Below are 21,639 nucleotides of genomic sequence, written 5' to 3'. Positions count from 1 at the left end.
GTATCACCGTGGCTAGTCCCGGTATACTTAAATAAGACCTGAATTAGGGTGGCTTAGTGCCAATTTTCTAGGTACCAGCACCCACGGGCTATTATAGCAGTTTGTCGTCGTTAAGCATAGTGTTTTTAAAGTTGATAAAGTTACGCTTCCTGAAAAATTTACAGAAAGTATGCTATTAATTACCGTCATCGAGAAAAGTATGTACACCGCTAATCACTACTATTAAGTAACTTCATTCTTGATAAAGCAGTAAAAGGCCTCGCCTCAGGTGATAATATGGAAATCGTTAACCTTCATAACAAAACTGAATTGTAAACTCCACATTTCTTTCTATGATAACACACCTGAGTTACGGCCGCTGAGTGCCAATTTTTTAGGTGCTAAATATATATTGGGGAAAATATTCATTTTTCGTTGTTTAACAGGACATTTGTAAAAGTAATAACCTTGAACAAGTAACTTAAAGTATGATAATAATTACTGTTTTCGATAAATGCAAGTTTTTTATATGAGGCCTGAATCGCCTATGCTGTGTAGGGACACAATGCAACCGCAAGCAAAATTATGCCCCACAAGTAGAAATATACACATCGTAGCAAAGTCGGGTCGGTTAGCATTCAAATAAGTGTGGAATTTGCTATTTTGTTTCATCATGACAGACCGTTTAATAAGGGCTGCATCATAACAATTAAAACCCGTGATCCACAACATGTGTATTAGATCCGCGCGGTTGTTCAGCGAAATGGAGAAAGGCAGGCGAGCCGCCGATCAGATAGGATTAGCATCTTCTTTGCTTTCCCTCCACAAACACAAACACACGCTGGGTACGGGAATCCGCGAATTCAGATGCGCGAACAGGTCACGTGATGCCCCACTGTGGGGATGGGGGGATTCCCCACGCCCCCCCTCCGTCCTCAAAGATGGAGGGAGGTTTGAGTGAATGTGTCTGCGCGTTCGAGGGGATTTTGGTTCATTTTGGCGATTCGTTTCATTTTTGGCGATTCGTTTCATTTTTGGTTATTCGTTTCATTTTTGGTGATTCTTTTCATTTTTGGTGACTCGTTTCATTTTGGCGATTCGTTTCATTTCAGTCAACCCAAGATGACGAGATGGGTTCATTTGCCGACGATATCGTTTGTTTACTTACACGTTGTTTTCTTCGATTGGAAATTTAATTTCCAATTAATTTAGCAATTACGTAGGGGTAAATGTATTATGATTAATTTATTTGTTCCCATACCACCAAAATAGCACATCTTTGCCTTTTCCATTGGAATTTTTCAACAAGCTAGCAATTACACGCGCACCAGCAACCATGCTCTGGATAGGAGCAACCTACTTGAACGGGGCTCGAACCCTAGACCTCTTGTTTGGAAGGCGAGAACTTTACCCCACCACCACCAACACCGGCAATTTCAATATACCTAATCGCAAAAAACATTTTTCTCGATAATATGAAAGTTGTATCATTGTTGCCATCAAAGGTGTGAGTATCATTGTAGCCAATAATAAGTGGGTAGTACTGTTCCTCACCGCTGTCACCTCCAGCGGTCTGTTTACGTTTACTCTGAGTAATTGAATTGAAACCTTTAAATCAATTCAATCGGTTCATGCCCGTGAGTCGCTCAACTTGAACCATGAATTCATGACCGACAGCCCTGTGCTTGAGATTGCTCCGCTCCCCTCTCTCAAGAACACTTTCACCCGCCCGAGCGCCCGATCGACCCCGACAAAATGGCACGGCGCATGCGCGGATACGTCATCGCGCGCGCGGCGTCGGCGGAGGGAATAGGACCGGTTACCGCCTTCAGTCGATGTCCAGCGTCCCGCGGACGCACACTCGTTAACGGAAAGCAGTCTCGTTCGGTTCATCATATCTACGGCGAGTGGTTGGGAGTGTGCCGGAATGCCACATCGATTTTCTCACGACTTCAGCTGAGTGGCGGCGGTCTGAAAGGAGAGGGGTGTCCCGGTGACTCATGCACGGGGGATTCCCGGAGGCTGAGAGCGTGACCGTAAACTGTTCGTGCATTGGGAGCCCATGTCGTCCGACGAGGGCCGCGATGCTTTGGTCGCCAAGGTGGTGTCCATGGCGGTGTTGGGGCTGGTACCCTTCGCCCTCGGGGTGCTACCGGCGCGACTCGCCTCCTATCTCGGCTGGGACCGAAGTGGAGACAAGGGTGTCGCCGGAGGAATCAAGGGGGTATCCCTGCTCCTCTGCTTTGGCGGAGGCGTACTCCTGTGCACCACCTTCCTGCACCTTCAACCAGAGGTGCGGGAGGGGGTGGAGGCGCTGCAGGAAGCTGGAGAGTTACCGAGCATCCCCGGTGTGCATCTCAGCGAACTGCTGCTCTGCTCGGGGTTCTTCCTCGTCTACCTCGCGGAGGAATTGGTGCACGCGGTGCTGGACTCGCGGCACGAAGACGAGGAGGCCGCAGCCCTGCACAGGACGGTTTCATTGAGGAGGTGTGCCCGGCACCACCACGAAGCATCGCCCGCGCCAATCCTACCGAGGGTTACGCTAGGCAGGACACCACCTGGCGCAGACCACCAACCCCCTACGACTACTTCGGCAACGCCGCCGCCTCCTGCGGCCTCAGCAGCCGCCGTAGTGTCCTCTTCATCAACATCCTCGTCGTCCTCGACCCAAGTCTTGTTCTCGCGGTCGTCCTCGGCGTCGTACCTCGATGTTAAGACCGTGTCCGGGCCGTTGGACGCGGCGCGGTTGTCGGCGCCCCCACAAGGCGGGCACCAGCATTCCCATCGGCACCACGTGTCTTACGATACTCTCAGAGCGGACACTGTAGCGGCGTCTCTGAAAGGTTTACTGGCCGTGCTTGCCCTGTCGTTCCACGCTGTGTTCGAGGGCCTTGCGGTGGGGCTGGAGTCGGACGCCTCGAGCGTGTGGGTGCTGTGTGGAGCCATCGCAGCGCACAAGTTGGTGATCGCCTTCTGTGTTGGTGTGGAGTTGGTGTCGGCCCGCACCCGGCCCGCCCTTCTCCTCGCGTACGTCGCCACCTTCGCCATGGTCACCCCACTCGGCATCGGAGCCGGAATCGCTGTCACAGCCTCACAGGTGCGTCACAAGTGTGCTTGACATTGCTACAACAACACAACCTTAATGGACACCTGGATGGATGACTTTAATACAGAGTGCATAATCAAATAAAAACGTAACTCGTTTGAGTACAATATTTACCCAGACGAATACCGCAACAATCCAGTAGGAAATTTTCGCAATGATGTCCTGTTGGTTAATTGACAACAGTGTTATTAGCTGTACTGATTACGATATCGGTTAAAACAAACTTAAGCTGGTGCGAATACTTTTGTACCACAAAAATAATCATATTATTAATTGGCAGATTATTCATGAGAGGGGTATATTTCGGTACAACTACTCACGTGATACCCAAGGGAAGTCACTTGTTTCTCGTTATTTTCATATGTAATGTAGCTAGAACTGCTGGGAAATTTAACCTCAGTTGCAATGCTTTAGCCATAAAATTTTTGGGGTGCTCACTCCTTCGGCACGCTTAAAAACTCAAAATTTTCGGATGTAGTTCGAGCCCTTAGAATCATCTCAACCTGTTGACTACCTTCTTTTTAATTGGTATAACCGTGATTCCGTTCAGAACGAGAAAAATAATTCCTAGTATCATATCTAACGCTGTCCTCTGTGTAACCGATTTATTATTATGGTCTTTGTCTGAGTAAGCATGGTATTCCTTCTTCTACTCTCGTATTCATTCGAATCTTAAAATTGTAAAATTTTAAACCAATCCAGGAAGTCATTTGGATTCCTCAATAAGAACCAAAATACTAACAATGACGACTCGCACTACCAGGGCCAGCATGACGCCGCTGCGGCGGCCGTCCCTGCAGCCTCCGTGGCTGTGGTGGTTCTGCAGGGCATGGCTGCTGGCACGCTCCTCTACGTAGTCTTCTTCGAGGTGCTGCAGCGGGAGCGGTCCCACGCCCCCACTTCCGGCCTGCTCCACCTGCTTGCCATCCTCGTCGGCTTCGGACTAATGCTCGGTCTACAGATGCTCAGTGAGTAGCCCCTCCCACTAAATGCCAGCCACTGTTTGGGATGGTTTTAGCCCTCTCTGGCTCGCATGGGAGCCGCGGGTTTGCATTCCGCCGGTGTGCAATTTAACAACACTCTGGACATGAATATGTCAACGATGGTAATTTTATCATAAGTTACTACTGGGTGACTTCTACATTTGATTTCATGAATGGTAAATTTGCTGTAGGATCATTTTCTGTTGTTTGACAACTAGGCCTATTTTTGAACCACAAGATGGTCTACCAGCTGAAACCGATCGCGTACCAAAGAAAACCTGTGGAAGAAACCAATTTTTTTAAATTACGGCTTAAAAATTCTTCCACCATGTTAAAAAATCGCTCTCCGATTTTAATTCAACTGTTACAAAATACATTCAAGTATGCATCCACGCTGTATGGCAGATTTTCGCGGCAAATTTTCTTTTATGCATAGTGATCATTACCTAGATAATTATCAGTTATTTTTCAAAACATATTCCCCGGTGTTTTCCCGCTCAAAGTTAAATTCTCTGATATAGGTACCTATATGGCAAAAAGAATTTTATTTTAAGGATACCCTAAATAGATGTAATAATTCCGTTGAGTAAGACCGGCATGATTATTGAACCTATTATAAAATGTAAGCCACCGAAATGTGGCCCCAAAGGGGACGAGTTTTCATGAGCACGTATTGCGCTGTAAATATAACCGTTTCGAGAAAAAATATGACAAATGCACGTATATACGGACGATTATCACTCCATCTAAACTAAGCGTGCAGCGGTCCATGAAACAAACTAGATCATAGGAAAAAGAAATGCCATAAGAATCATAGATATCAAGGAAATTTAATTTTCGCATCCACATTGCAACCTAAATTCTCCCTCATTGTTGCTTTGGAGGGAGTCAATTTCGATTAAAAAATATCCAGTGTTGTTTACATTTTATTACTGGATAGAAAATTGGAACGTAAATGATTATATATGAGCTACCAACAAGTATATGAATAGCGCTTAATACGTCTTGTTGGACGACGAGACAAAAACGCAGTTATAGAAATGATTAAGTATTAATATGACGTGATAAATTATATTACCAAGCCGTGCGAGGATACTATCAACTTCAGGCACCACTACGGGTATGCGAATGGTAGGAGCATCCCCAAAGAATGCATCGCCCCATGCACCGTATCAGAATACAGGGCAAATAAACGGGATATAGAGAGAGAGCCTAAAATACCAGCGGAATGTTTTCATTACAAATGAGATTACCCACGCAAGGTTAGCATCAACGAAAAAGCACCACTCGATCGATATATCGATGCGCACGCGGAAGGCCAGGCTCTGCGGCGTCGGCCGGTTTATGTTTCCCTCGTGAATCGATTGCAGAGGGGAAGGTCGAAAGTCGCGGGGAGGGATCAGGGGACGAGGATGGGCAATGAGGTGATATGTGTGCAGGAGAGGGTAATGGGTCGCTCCCAAGAGCATCCAAGCCGTGGGAAAGGAAGAGAGGGCGGCAATGTCGTGGAATCAGTCCGTTTGATGACCACTACGCGAACTACGTGTGCATCTTCATGCCAACTATATGCAATATGAACTATATGGACTATGGAAATACTGCAAACCGTTTTCGAACTGACGGGAATGATGAGTGAAATATCTCAAAGACCCATCCCATTCGTGTATATACCCTGTGAATGATGACTAATAGGCGTTCTACAGGTGCATCTATACACTTAAAAATTATGCGAACCATTTTCAAACGGACAAGAATGGTTAGTGAAATATCTCAATGACCCATCCCATTGATTCAGTCGTGGTAAATACCCTGCGAATGATGACTACTATGCAAACTACAATTGGATTTTTATGCTTAAAAATACCGAGAGCCATTTTCAACCTGGGAGTGATGAGTGAATTACCGCAAAACCCATCCCTATCCTTCATTAGAGGTGAAGTATCTGCTATATAAATATTTGAACTTCATAAGAACACTGAAAATATTTTTATCGTGTCGAAAACTACATTTAAAAATTGAAACAATGGTCGCTAAATCATAGATGCCTTCCAGGTCTAGTGAAGAGGATACTGAATATCTAAGGGCCGATAGGAAGACATACGAGCATACCGAAGAATGAATGAACGAATGTTTATTACTGATCTTGGTTTCCTCATAAGAACAAATGAAAACATGCAACAATTCCTGCTCAAGTAGCAAAAAATAAAGTACACCTTGCACAATTCTCTTGGGAACAGAGCGCAAAAACAGATACACAGAAGCAAAAATAACCCCAAGTAAACTATGATAACAAACATAAACGAACAGGAGGAGGAGAAAATCAGACTTTTGATAGCGCTTCATAAAATAAATATAATTTATGGACTTTTTAGTTCTAGCTGAGGTAAAAATTAAAAAGCTTTTCTTTGAAAATGAATAGAGAGGAGGAATCTTTTATGGATGACGGCAGAAAATTTCAGAGATTACGACCAGAGATGAGAAAAGTATTTGTCCGAGGTATAGGACCTAGGAGGTTGGAAGGGTCAGTTCTACTGGGTCTAGAATCACTAGAACTGACCTCACAGAATAGGAGGAGAAAAAAAACGTGAAGGCCCGTTGGGCAAAAAATGATCACATGGATTGGACGCGTCGCTAAATGCGAGGAAAATACAATAAGAGGGAAACTTAGACGAAGAAAGACAAAGAGGATTTATCACCATGGAAAAGAATAATAAACAGAGTGAACAAAAGGAACTGGCTTGAGAAAGGCAGAAATTGAAGGCTGAAATACTAAATACTACAAGTACTTCAATCCCCGGTATGAATAAATACCATAACAGCGCTCGCAATTATCATATTCACTGGTCAATGACCATTAAATTGATGGGACGCAGCTCTCCGCTCATGCCACCATTTCACTCTTATTCAGTTCACTATTACATCCTACCAGGGGTGCAGCTAGGAATTAAGGCTGGGGGGGTGTTAAGGTGCAACTAACACCGGGGTGTGTGGGGGTATGGTATACCCACCAGAATAAGCTGTAGGTGCGAGATTTTAAGGTAAACGGTTCAAAATGGTGAGTTTTACGGCTTTCTGTGGGATATTTTATTAATCCTTATATTATTACATTAGTAATATCAATCCAATTAAGTAAAATGGATTAAACTTAAATATTTCTCTGAGCTCTAGGGGGGGGGGGGGTTTACCTCCAAACTACCCCCCCTCGCTGCGCCACTGCATCCTTCATTAAGCCTGAATCACACGATCATTCTTTTTCGTCGCGAAAGTAATCACTATCGGGATCACTTTTCCCTTCGCGAAAAGCAATCGCTCTTGTGATCATTTTTCTGAATCACACGGTCACTCCCGCCGTCGCTTTTCGCATCATTTCCAATATCACAGCTCGTTGTCATAGGACCCACATCACGAAATTATATAGCGTGTTTGTTTATTTATGTCATTCCCACAATTGTCAAACGTTGCGCTGCAATCGCTCCATAAGGGAATGCGTTCCGATTGGCTGATGTGGGGTTTTAGTGACGGTTTTAGCGACGGAAAAAGCGACCGGACGATTGATGAAAAATAGCGATGGGAATCCTCATCGCGATCGCGAAAAACAATTGCTGCCGACGATCATTTTGCGCAGTAATCGCGATAGTGATCACTTTCGCGACGAAAAAAAATGATCGTGTGATTCAGGCTTTATCTATTCCTTATATTTTATGCTAAGCCTTCTTTCGCCGTTCTTTCCATTCACAGTTTGACAATCATCTTCATCAGACCACCTTATCTCATCATGAAGCCGAACACTTCGTTAATTCCATTCATTAACCTTCCGCCGGGCGCAATGGATCTGACAGGCTCAGCGCGAGTTTCTTTTTCATTTCTCCGTGACACTAGGTGGAATATACCCCTGATGCTCATAGTAGCTTTTTATTTTGACATGCTCTATGCCATATGCAACAGTCTATGCACCCTTTTGCTTTTCGCTACTATGCCGACGGACCATAGCCGGATTATTCAGCATAATTTAGCAAAACAATGGTAAAATGAAGCAAAATAAAAGCATTATTCCTAGGCCTCGTATTTTCGTTTCCTTCTGGGTCGAAATGAAACATTTTCGTTTCGTTTCACTTGCCATCTTTGGATGTACCACGTAAGGCTGGTACCACCTAAAGGAAAATCCAATAAGTTGTGAGGATCATCAGTCGATTCGGCAATTGACTGCGAATGGATAATGAATCTTTCAGTCGTTGCTATGGATTTAATAGATGTTAAAGGATCAAACTTCGGAATTTCCCTGTTGGATATCTATTTATTTACGACTTGGATTGCAACACGTGTGCATGAGACGCAGGAGAAGGCGATATGGAAATGAACGTCGGAGAAGCGACGTGAAAACGTAGTGATGTGTCCATAAAAAGGTGTTTTAAATCTCGCCCACGACTATCCACTCAGTTTGCTATTGTTCCAGACAGTCTCGAATTTGCCATTGTCAAGGAACATTTCAACTCCACCTTGACGCAACCGTACGGATACTGTAAAGAAACAAAGGAATGATGGAAATAAATTTGAGAGTGTGGGCCAGGTGAAAGGATATGACTCACAGGGGCGAAAAAAGGAACACACCGGAAGTGTGGTTGTCGGTGGAGAATGTTTGCATAAACGCTCCGTAAGGACCTGGCTCGGTGAAGTCAGATAAGGCGTCGCTTTTTCACGAAGGTCTTAATGCCTCGCCTGATAACTTCATTTCAAATATTTAAATTTTGCGCTTTAGTCTTGAACACGTTCAAAATAAACTTTTTATCCCGACATTTACTTTTAAGTATATGGTTGAGACAGATAAATGAGCAGCCAAGACTGGGAAGTTTCCACAATTTATCTAAGAATTAAACAGCATGTCTTATCATTTTAAACTTTTGCCCTTCTATCTCAAGGAAAAACTGTCCCCGTCTTCCTCGCCGTCCTTGGCATTAAATATTAACACGTCCCCTTTTTCACTGCGTATTGAAATTTTCTCCATAAATTAACCCTTTGAGTGCCATCCGATTTGCCAGGTACTATGCTAAAAGTGCCGAGGTATTTTTGCTGATTTTGCAGTAGATTAGAAAAAAAATTGGCCTCAAAAACAACTAAAGGTACCTATATATTCAAAAACTTCAAGAAATCATTATTATAAGTGGTTTCACCTTATTAATGTATTATTTGACGAATTTATGGTAATATGAGTTATTTTTTTATATTCAAAAGAAAATAGTTAATGTTGAAATGAAATGAAAACTGACTATTGAATTATTGGTGAACTATTAGCGATTAAGAGAGACATAGCAGGAGGAGCGCTATCGCGCTCCTGGCACTTTTCGCGACCGGCACTCTAAGGGTTAAGATTTAATTTTAAATTTGTTCTGAAATTAAAAAACTTTTAAATTTAAAGTTTTATACCCATAAAATGATACGATGCGTTTCTAAATAATTACATTCTTACCTACTATTTAGCGGATTTGAAGAAATAGAAGTGGAAGACAGAATATCACATCTACTTCGTCCCGCCCTTAAATTACAGTATTTTGTCGGTATAGGAAGTGTCTAACGCATTTCTTGAGTTTAATAAGCGAAAGAGTTTTATTCCTCCGAAAAAACTGCATTCAATGGCGAAATAGTAGTCGAGCAGTGAATATAAACACCGGAAGGCGAAAGCCATGAGCTGTTGAGGAGTAGACGAACTCGTGCACCAGAACGAACTCAAGGCGAAGTGAAGGGATGGCTTAGTATGCATTCCCGAGGAAAAGGTGCTAGCTGAAGGGAATTGCATGAAATTACTGTTAAAATCCGAGCAATGCTAAGGACTTCCGGGGAAGAGAGAATGGCCAACCATGGCTTTCCCTTTCGGTGCTCAAATTCTTTAACTAACGAAGCGAGGTGCTTGAAAAAATATGAATTTTTATTGATGTTAATAACTTTCACCATCGTTAGGTTGGAAGATGAAACATCAGAAAAAATTGTTTAAAATTGTAGATTGAACAGCATTTATCAGTTTAGATGATGAGAATGTAGTGGTTTCAACAAAAAAACGGCGAGGAAAATCTGTGGGTCTCAATTGGAAAAAAGTAGTCTTCGCTAAATTACTTATGTCGTTCTGTTAACATCTTATGCTATGGTACGACATAATATAATTAACATGACAAAAATGACTCGACGGCAACCTCCCGTACTACAGTTTATTGATGGGTAGGTTTAAAGTAAATTAATGCTGTAAAAGGCGAAAAAAACTTAGGCGGAATGAAAATGGAACCACAGTCCACCCAAAATGTTGGAAAACTATTAATCGAAAATAGTTGCTGACCAAAATGTGTGATCTTTGGACGATTATTTCTTTTTATCGCGTAAGGATGCCAAAAAATGGTCGTATTTTAGAAAAAATATTAGTAATAATGAGAGCCAAAAAAGAATTAGGTCAACATAAGCTTTTGTTCTTCAGTTTACGCACTTGGGCAGCACTTAAGAGGTCTTGTGATCGAGCCTGCGTAATTTGGACATTTTAAGTAAAATTTTCGATGTAAATCCACGTTAGCAGGCAGATAAAAATAACAATCAGAGACATATGCTCTTTTTTCGTACATTATTATTATTATTTTTAACTTTCCTAAAATCAGGCCCATGCTGGGCCGCTGGGACACCGGGACGTGCCCCGGGACGCCCTCCTGTACCAGAACTGACAAATTTTACTTCAGAATACCAACATTAAGTGGTTAACTTGATTTCCATGATGTCTCATTTAACAGCATAGTTAACACCGTCTTGAGTAAACAAAATAATAACTTAAATTAATATAATTCAAGCTGATAAGATTAAATTTAATCTCAAGAGGGTAAGGATTAAAATTTCAAAATTCATGTATTATATTCCACACCACCAGACCCCCCCAACCCCCCGGGTAGTCTTCCTCCTGCATGGTGCTGGCGCCACCTGGCCATGGCCGTCCTCCTCCGTGAGAAGGGGTCCAGCACGGGCCTGTCTAAAATGTATCCTCAAATCTTACTCTTCCATTTCTCATTTTGTTTTATAATATTTGTTTAACTCTCTCCCTCATCTGATCATATTACTGGCTTACTCAAGTAGGAATTACTGGATATGGTGGTCGAGGAGTGGGAGCTTTTTTATGAGATACCAAGGAGACAGAAGGCATGGATGGAGAGAGTGCTTAGCGGGGAGGGGATGTTGAAAACAGTACTGCAGAATGTTAGATAAACGAGGGTGAGGACGGAAGAGAATGAGATTTTCTGATAGAAAAAAGGGAGTAGGCGTTACTATGAATTTAAGAGTGAACTACTACATAAAGGAAGGGGAGGCTGCCATTATGCTCATTAAGGACTCCATGGAAGCATGCCTTTAAAACGTTGGTGGTTTCCTGCGTTACTTTGTGGAATTTGCTGAACATTTTCATGAACTTTTGAACTTTTCTGGTCTAAAGGGCCAGAAGACGACGTTAACCGTCGAAACCACGGTCGTGATTTGATGAAAAATCGTGTGGAGAAAACAAAGCTTAAGTTATTCATTCAAATAAAACCTACCTTAATCGGTAAAATACTTAGTTATTACACTCAGGTTGCATTTGTTATTCAGGGATGGGAGGAGAAGAAAAAGGGAGTTCCGGATTGAATGCCCAAAGTAATACGCCAGATGTCGAATAATTAGAAGAAAAGCCAGCGTGGAAATAGAGACAGGACGGCATGATTGTGTAAAATGCTCCACGTAAACGCACTTTCACCGACTGTTTACCTCCCTGTGGTGATTGGCGCAGATTTTGTAAATAATAATTTGTTTTGAATCCCGCAATCGCTGTGGATCTTCCTTAAATGGATGGATAGTATTATGTCAATGTTTACTTCGCGACTCGGGAGAAATCCCCCTGGCTGAGTGGCTTCCCGAAATCCCCCTCTGGGGAACGCGGGAGGAGCGACGGCAGGTGGGGGGAGAAGGAGGGCAGCAACAAGTGGGGAGCGCAGCGCCATTTGACGCGCCATTCATTCCGATGGCCGTATTTGGGAGGGCGCGCGCAGCGATGACGAAAACACTCATTCCTTGGAGCGGCTGCTGCGAATTAGTAAACTCTCCCGTCACGACTCCGCGGAGCGAGAACTTCGCTGTCGGATGCTCAGGGAAAGGTCTTCGACAACACTGTTTCGATAGGAGCGGTGAGTTTATTTCGAGAGAGAAAATTTGTTTCCCCACCTAATTTAGACACAATGAAACATGATATACATCAGGCTTTGAAGGGAAGCTATTTCTAAGGATTTACGTAACTATCTTCTTCCATTTCCCAAAATAATATCAGCATAATGTATTGGAAAGTCAAGAGGTTTCTCGTCGGCCTGATAGGCGACGCTACGTTTTGCAACTGTTTTCACAGTTGATAATCACGATGTTCAGCCGTTGCTGGTAATCGGTGTTTAGCTTGTTTATTTAGCTATGGCGTTATTGTTTTAGATGGGTATTTTTAGTGTATTACTGTGTACGATGTGTTAAAGCCTATTTCGGTCTATTGTATTTAAAATATGGGCTTTATTGCAGTTCCCGATAGGTTGTAGTAGTGTATTTTTCGGCTACTGAATTTATTCATTACGCCGCCAGGCTAATGTATGATCTCACGAGTTTTTCGAACACATTGATTTATATGATGACGTTCATGCTCTGACGCGCGTGTCTTATCATAAACAAGACTATGGCTTCTTGGGCGGACAAAACATCGATTAATGGCTTCTATCAATGCCACCTAGGCAGAAATTTACCACCGAACTCAAGCCCATATCTCAACCTATCCCTTCTAACGTTGATCGGTCGTTCCCATCAGAAATATCACGTGTATTGAAACGATGAGTTTCGCAGTAATTTCTACGGTAAAAATTTCCCTGGACCGGGAATCATTCCGCACGGACCTTACTCCCAGTACCGTGAGCCTCGTTAAAATTGCCAAAAGAGACATGGAACCTCTATCGCGTAGCAGTCTTCGCAGTGGCTCAGAAAGCTAATGCTCGATTCTCGGCGTTAAGGATTTTTTGCCTAAGGTAATTATGGTGAATTTAACCGTCGTTCACGCAGCAGAATTGGTATATTCAATATTTTTGTATTTTTGAGAAAATTTATTACTAAGTAATTTCGGAATAGACTAAACTGGGAAGGTCCTTTGAATCAGGATTTAAGCATAATCTATTCGCTAGGATTTAATTTACATTTTTCTTCAACTATTCTTATAATCAACATTTTTAGGAGCGATTTCATGATTTCCATCTAATGAATCCAATGTTAGTCTCAGCCATAAATACAGTAATGTAAACTCTATGGTCTCAGCTTTTGGTTTCCGCGCTACCATGTTAGGTGCTCTGTTTACAGTTGCTGCAGGAGAGAAGGAGAAGACAAAAGATGGCGAAAATATTCTCCCCACTGTTCCTCAGAGTGACTTCTGCGAATTAATAAACTTTTGCCACGACTCCTTGGAGCGAGAATTCCGCCGGTAGCGTAAGCATTTGCGCGTGACGTCCGACACCTGAGGGAAATTCTATCTTTAAGTTTCCCGAGAAACAAATTTTACGTCATTTTCTCCAAACTTTCCAAATATACCCTCATTTTAGAAGTCTACCGACTGCCTGGAAAATAAAACAGTTGGGCTCTCCATATCATTTCTCGGAAATTGCACCTATGAGGCATGATGAAGGCAATGACCTAAGGAAAGGTGGATGGGAAGATGAGCATGAGAAGATTTATAATAGGATGAATAGATCATTGAAAATAGAAGCGAAGAATAACAAATAGATTAAAATTGTAAGTTTAGTGGAAGGGATAATTAAGTGGTGAGCGGTGACAAATCTATAGAAATCTATAGAGTTTTAGGCAGGGCACTTAATTTCGTTGGTTAGCACTGAAAAAAATCGTTCAAATTGCGAGAATGTATGCTCGGAATTAGAGCAGGGGCAATTTTGCCATCTCGAATTCATGTACGTATTTTCGCATTCGTTTTAGTAATTCACCGCTTTAGACGACACAATTTTGTCTGCGCCTTCGTACATGCGTTAGATTGTGCAATGACATGCCCCGTGTAAAACGGTCGGAATATATTATTTCGAAAGTATATTCTCTTAAACTATTAATTTCTGCGACAATTATATACGCATCATATTCTGGGAAAGGAATATTCTACCTTAACGATATTCGAACCCGCAATATTTACGCTGGCATTCGAGGACGTTACGTTTACGATTTACGATGAGACAAGTACAACGAGGACATGGCATCATGATTGCCTTTGGTCGAAGGCAGGTGACTGGTAGCAAGGTGTAGCAGAGCTGGCTCACCTTCGACGCAGAGCAAATAAAGAGACCAAATTCAGTGAGGATTGGGCCTTCGAAAAGAAATATAAAAAAAGCACTGAAAGGATAATTGAGTCAAACCAAACCAAGTAATATCGGAGATGGCAATAAATATACTCATATTAGCTGGTAAATATCAGTGGTTTTCATGAGGGTAACTTCTTCAACTTCTGACAGTTTACTTTTCTGCAATCCTCACCTTACAACACAGCGCAAAGCAGCGCGGGATGAAATTAAACTACATATTTTCCTAAAACCCGGGCTATCACACAGCAATCATCTGTCCTCGCCATTTCCATCCCTGAAGTTGGTGGTAAAGTGCGCTACCGAAACATGTCGCAGTTTATAGAACCATATTTACCCATTTGTAAACCCGAGAGATTTGGCTGCAGACGATACACCGGGAAAGTCTCGAGTTTTCTTCAATTACGAGTGTAATCTAGGTGGCGTTTCGGCGATATTTTCCCGCGAATGGAAGCAAAATGTAAAAGTGAGTTGCGAGAAACTTCAGGCGACTTCCCATGGATAACACACGAGTTTGAGTACGTGAATGGAGGCCTAGATTTTGAGTGTTCATTGCCCTCGCGCTCGGATCCAGCCTTTCCTTTTCAAGGACTCAACCTGTCGTTCGCCGAAATGCCGCCCTCTTGGTGGCCTTTGCCTTATGATGGACCATTTCGAAAAACAGCGCGGTAATTTTCGTAAACTACCTCGGCGTGTTTCCTAATTTTCCCTGAACCTTAAAATTGCAGTAAATTTCGACAATTTTAAGGAAAATTTAACGGCGCTGGTTAAGATGACCCTGCACTGATTCATTGGGAACACATTTCAAAGTAAGTCGTCTTCCAATTTCCACTGACTATTTCTGCGGAATTTAAGTTAATTTATAATTCGGAGATACTACGAAGTATTTTAGTAAAGGCGATGGAACCGTTTTCATTTATAATAGGTTTTCAAAATTGACAAGTCATTTTACCCATTATTAAAGATAATATAAATAATTGTGTACTTTTACACTAGATTTTATTTATTGTTTATTTATAATTTTATGTGGAATTATTATTAATTTAATAGTCAAATGAAGGTGATAGGGGCAAAAAAAAACTTTTGTTCTTATAATAATTATTTTTTTCCATCCTTACTAAATGCTAATTGTGGTAGGTATAAAATTATTATGGTGCTAATAATTTTATTATTACCTTCGTAATAATAAAATAATTATTACGGATTAAAATTATTATAACGTAATTATTACGGAGGTATTATTTGGCACAGTTAGAACGTAGCTCATTTGCCTACCGTTACTGTGGTTCTACTTGCCTATGAATTGCCTGAAAATTAAAATTCTTGGAAACATGGACTAGTTTTTAGCGGTAACGTATTTAGGAGAAATCTGTTTCAATATTCCCATCTCTTCCAAGTAACTACCTCGCCACTTTGAAGCCGCAAATATGGCGTTCACCTGCGGTGACGCATTCCCGCTGATTTCATGTCTCGCCTTCATATATCGCTTGCGATATGCCGTAAGAAGAGTTTTTCCTTTAGAACAGTTAGTCCAATTTTCACCTCAACTTTCGGTTCTGGACTGGAGTCGAATCACTGAAGAAAGGCAGTCAGGACGAAAACCCCTCTTACATCCTAACGCCTTGCCGAATTCCTCCGAGGCACTGAAATATCCGCTGATGGCCAGTCGGATAACAACTCACTCAAGCGAGTGGTTTCCATCCATTAGAACGGTTGAGTTTGTGGTTTCACACGAGCCGCAGAGTCGCTGTGAACGGATTGATGAAATCAGATTATTGCTGATGAAATGAAGCGAATACAACCAGACATATCAAGTTGCATTTCCAAATCTCCCCTCCTCAAGTCTTTAACTTCAACCACTTCGTTCAGATTACGAACAATTTACTTGTCAACAATATAGCATTATTAGAATTATTATTGAAAGAGTATTTTTCTACCCACGTCAGGTACCACATTCTGTCAAAAGGAGGAAGCCTGCTCCACGAAAGATAGGCCTCTGCAATACAGACGAGTATAACTTCAGTGGCGTGAAGGCCTATACGATAATATTCAAGGCACTTCAAGGTTATCAGATTAATGACCTATAAGTTAGCTCTTCGAAATATTCAACATAGAATTACTGCTCCGATAGTCTTCTCTGTCTGTATTTAATATTTATTTATATGTGTACTATTTATGTTTTGCACCATACTCAGCCTTTGATTATTTTGAAAGAATTTAAATCACACGCGTGAATATACGGCCAGTGTGATTTCCTAATCCAAGCATGCTTCGCTTCTATCGCGACAGAGAACTAAAGGGCTAATAAATTCAAACTGGTAAATTTGAATTTGGTTTCTTAATAAGGTTGCCAATACAAAGCAGTTTAACCTTGTCAGATCAGAAACATCTTAAGGAAAATACAGTGCCAGCTATAAATATATAGAAAACAAAAAAATATTCCATTAAATTCCTCTCCACTTCATTCATCCACTCACTGATTCACTTAAGACCTTTCGCAACTGCCATTATCTCTGACAGTTGGAGGAAATAATGAAGTCTCTCCTTTCCGTTCGGAGTCAATTTCTTGACTTCCCTCTGGTGAACATTTCTACCGCAGTAAAACGGTATCCAAAAGTTCTACTCTATGTCAGGGGTCGGCAACCTCTCGCGTGTCTGAAGTCCTTGTGCCAAAAATGGCAACGCTACGTTTGACGCAAATACTTATATAATGTTATTCATCTAACAATCACAGTATTGTAAAATTTAAATCACTTATTACCTCACAGAAGATTACTTTCCTCAGTAGGCACTCAAACCGGAAATGTATTCTCCTAAGATACTTATGGCAAAAGAGTTTGAAATGGACTCCAGGACAATCAACCATGATATGGTCACTTATTCTCGTTGCATCTAATCATCCTTCTTAGCATAGTAGACATTGTCCGTACAGAATTGGTCTGTCAGGATCTTTTATATTCTAGTATTATGTCTATTACTATTCTATTATCTGTCTATTTCCATGAGGAACGTTTATAATAAATATCACAATGCACAGAACTTATGGCGCTATGCACTCTAATGTACCCCTTTCCCTATTTAAATTGATGAAGTAATTTATATTTTGCAGTCTTGCTGGTTGCAATTTTTTTTCGGGGACAAAACGTGGTCCACAAGCAACGGGTTGTCGACCTCTGGAATCTACGTCACCCGAAAAACAGTCCGCTTCGAATTTATAGAGAATATATTCATCTCCGTGTGACTGGAGATTGGATTGATGTGATAACGTAAAGGTTCAGTATTAATTAAAATATGTCAATTCCCCATTATGACATATAATACAATATTTATCATTTGACAGGCCAATTAAAGATGCATACATTTAAAGTTAAAAAAAAGATTTCTATAAATTGCACACTCTAGCAGTAACTTGTTTGATAGTGTTGTATAAATTGATTAATTTAGATCGCTAGTGTTTATCAAAACTGTGATAATTTCTGATGTTAGAATATAAAACAGGAACAGTGGGTTTGTCTAGGGACGAATGTAATTCGAACGTGAGAGAAAGTTAAAATTGGAAGTAACATGAAAATAAACTTAAAAAAGTATGCATAAATACACATATCATCAGCACTCATGGTTTGGTGTTAGCTTAAAGCATCAATCAACAATCAACAATAAATTATACATAGCAATAATCAATTCTGAGATTGGTTTGACGTAAATCTCCACTCAATCCTTGTTTTGGCAAGTCTTATATCGCTTACATAATTCCTCTGCTTTAATTCCTTCATCACCTGCTCCATGCATCTAATCCAAGGCCTTCCTCTCTCGTTCTCCCCTTCACCCTGTCCTTCAAATATTGTTTTCATCATAATGTCGTGTTTCATGATGTACATAGATCCAAAATCGGAATTATATAGCTTTTTTGATGAAAAACTACTATTTTCGCAAGGTGTGAAAAAAAATCCCCTCGCACCCAATGAATACATTTCTTTGCTCAATGAATCAAGCCTGCACTCACCGCTCAATATCACGCTGATGACCGTGCCGATAGCGTGTACATTTCTGCTGATCCGGTGAGCCCTTACTCACCCCAACCAGGCAGTTTGCAAAGGATCATAAGTAAAATAGTGCATCTGATTTTTTTGTGCGAAGTGATGCTTGTGTGAAATAGAAACCAAAATTTAAAATTTTCACGAAGTTCAGAAGCAATCAATCAGTATAAACAAGTTATTATTTTTTAATAGATATTTTCCATTTTTCATATTTTTGTGCCACCATTCTGATAAATTTCTTTCGGAATGCTTTTTTTTTATTTTTGTTCAATTTTCACGAGAAGTTGCTAAGAAAATTTTATTGATTTTGTGTATTTTTTTTTTCAATTCTTGATATTTTTCTAGCGACATTGATTTTAAAGCGAAAACAATGCCATCACTAATTTATCGACTGCCTATGATTAGAAGGAGGTGAAGATATGGGACAGACTCACATAAAAGTAACTTGTACGCATCGCTCAAGATGAGACGACGTCTTATTGAGGAATTCTCGAGCGCGGATACCGAACTCAACGGAAACTAAACTAAGGCATTCCGCGGCAACCAGAACAGACCAATTCCCCATAGTGCTACGGCATGGCCATGACCGTAATAACTTGTTCCAGCCAATCAGCGGGGCGGCGGCGACAGTTCTCCGGCCGGGCCCGTCCGTCACACGCGGACTCGTTCACCTTCACTCTCCGCTGCTTGCCCCGGGCGGCAGCCCCTCCCCACACCACGCCCCCCATATGCGCTGCGGCGGACTTTCCCACGCGCCCTCCCCGCCTTATATACCTCTGCATCCCTAGATATCGTCTTCTTCCGTTGCCAACTTGCTGCAGCAATGCTCAAGAAGTATCTAGCGGTGGTATGACGGCACCTCCAAGGATAATGATAATTTATTACTTCAAAACGTAATTCCAGCACTGTTTAAGAAAATACTTAATCTTCAAATAACAATTTAATCAATTGTGGTCCCTCGAAATTTCAAATTTATACATTCGTAACCAAGGCAAAATTTTAAATATTGATTAAACAAAGGCATATACATTTGAAAATATGCAAATGAAACTTTCAGTAATGAAAAAAATTATTATTTCACTAGTAAAAAATGTAAAGGAACGTGCGTTCCGGAATTGCTAATTTTTCCATAACACCACTGCTCCAAATGTCAAAAATTTAAAACTCAATGAAGGACCTAAAGGTGAATACAGTAGTTAACACCGGTATGGAAGCTACTATCTGTAAATAAAAATGGAAGGCTAGTTAAAAGAATTGTAATTATTTTATTATAAATCATTAATATGCCATTAATATTACACGTGGCAAAAAATATCATGTGAAGAAAATGTATGTGCAATAAGAGAAAAAATAAGAGCATACAGCAAAATTATAATTCTTTATGTTACTATTATGTATTTTTTATGCTTTTATGTTTTGCCTTGGACGTCTCTCAGCAGTGAACCACTAATTCCAACATAGAATTCATTTGACTTCCGCTAAATGGTGATGTCATAATTAGAACCTCAAATAGCTAATCAATTTAAACATTTAGATTAGTCTCGATTTAAATCCTCTTTGAGAAAATCCCCGAGTTTATGGGGAATAAAATCATTACTCAAAACAGATAAACTCATCGTTAAAAATCGAACAGGGCAAACGATTGAAATGGGCCGTCAGTGGTCTTCCCTGTCACAGAAACGTTGAGGATGGTCACGTTGATTCCAAGTTTTTTCCATCCTGGCCTCATGTGCAAAATCCAATAATCACTCATTTCCATCCATACACTGGAGTTTGCTAATTCAATTACGGGAAATAAAGACAGTGATGAATTGAATGAGAACTGAAACGATTGCAACCATCAGGTTGTGACATCAATGAAGGCGTTCGTTCGTAAACTGCAAGTGCAACAATGGTGTTGTCTCATCGTCTGTTTGTGCTGCATCTGCCAGTATGAGAGAGAAGAGAGAGATGGTGTTTATTTCATCCCCTGAGGGACAGGGGGCGTGGCTGCCGCGGCCACGTGAACGCCAACGTCCCATTCGCAGAGCGAGTATATAATCATGGGTTGACACACCCTAGCTGGTCGCTTCTTCAGAGATTATTGTACGAAGAAGAGGCGACCAGCAGGGGTCGCGATACGTTGGGATATATAACCTGAACTTCGAGGTATGACCCGAAAAAGTTTATTTTTATTTTTAACAATCGTGAACCATGAAATAATCAAAGAAGACTTATTCTTCTTATTCATATGCTAAGGATTAGCCTCCAACTTGTTCTGGATTCACATTACTATCTTTAACTTGGTCATCCAACACTCATTTTGTATTATATTATTCCAAAGCCTCCATCGGTAACCTCGCTTTAATAACTAGGTAAATACTTTCATTACCTATAGTTACAAATTCAATGTTACCGATAACATTTTCTACCGTAACAGACGAGTTTTTTCTCTGAAGCTAAAGTTTTTGCTATATTCAATGATAAATTTGTCTTCACAACAAATATTGAGGCAGCGAATAGGTACGTATTTTTGCGAAGAACAAATAAATTTCTTTCCGAGCAAATAATTTTCACAATCATAACCTATTTGTGATCGCCTGAACGCCTGGTTCCTCCTTCAGACACCTAGTCCTCTTTAACTACCTACTTTCTCTTATATATTTTCACATAGTTATTTTCCAACTACCCCTTAAACAGCACCTTATTGCCTTTTGTGTGGGAGCTTCCAACGCAAACAACGTAAAAAAATAAACACCCATACCACGAATAGGGGCCATTTACCTTTTATAATTGATGAAATATGGTAGTAAAGGATTCAAATTTAAAAATCAAGTATTACACTCATTTAATGCACCGAAAAAATGTTTTTATCATTTTGGGCGTCCCGGGTCAGCGTCAAGTCGAATAATGTATAAAGAAGACAAAAATGAATGATAAAATTCTTTCACGTCTTCCGCTATTTCGACATCCAATTAGTCCCATTTTCTTCCCATTTGTACTTCCATGAAAAATATTCCCAGTATTTTATGGACTTATTCATTAATATGTGCTCTCAGAGACTCTCAGTTACCGTTTCAAAAATCTTAACCAAGAAATTGACGTAACGTCTAGGGATTCCCAATTTAAAATTCCAGGATTTTCACCGGCTCTTTAACCGTTGAAAGAGATTCCAATGATTTGGAGCT

At 41.0% G+C, this 21,639-nt stretch overlaps 1 protein-coding gene across 1 annotated transcript in view; it reads left to right on the top strand.

Moving 5' to 3' along the window:
• The first annotated feature begins 1,730 nt into the window (after positions 1-1,730).
• The window catches only part of LOC124160160 (probable zinc transporter 12), a 69,814-nt gene continuing 49,905 nt past the window's right edge, over positions 1,731-21,639 (top strand). Inside the window, exons 1-2 of the mRNA XM_046535914.1 lie at positions 1,731-3,076; positions 3,849-4,053. Of these exons, the coding sequence (XP_046391870.1) occupies positions 2,042-3,076; positions 3,849-4,053 (1,240 nt within the window). The 5' untranslated portion in view covers positions 1,731-2,041. The remainder of the gene's footprint in view (positions 3,077-3,848; positions 4,054-21,639) is intronic.

Source organism: Ischnura elegans, chromosome 6 (genome assembly GCF_921293095.1).
Source record: "Ischnura elegans chromosome 6, ioIscEleg1.1, whole genome shotgun sequence".
NCBI classification, from domain to species: domain Eukaryota; kingdom Metazoa; phylum Arthropoda; class Insecta; order Odonata; family Coenagrionidae; genus Ischnura; species Ischnura elegans.
The sequence above is the reverse complement of the archived record's forward strand: the minus strand, read 5'-3'. Positions and strand labels throughout refer to the sequence as shown.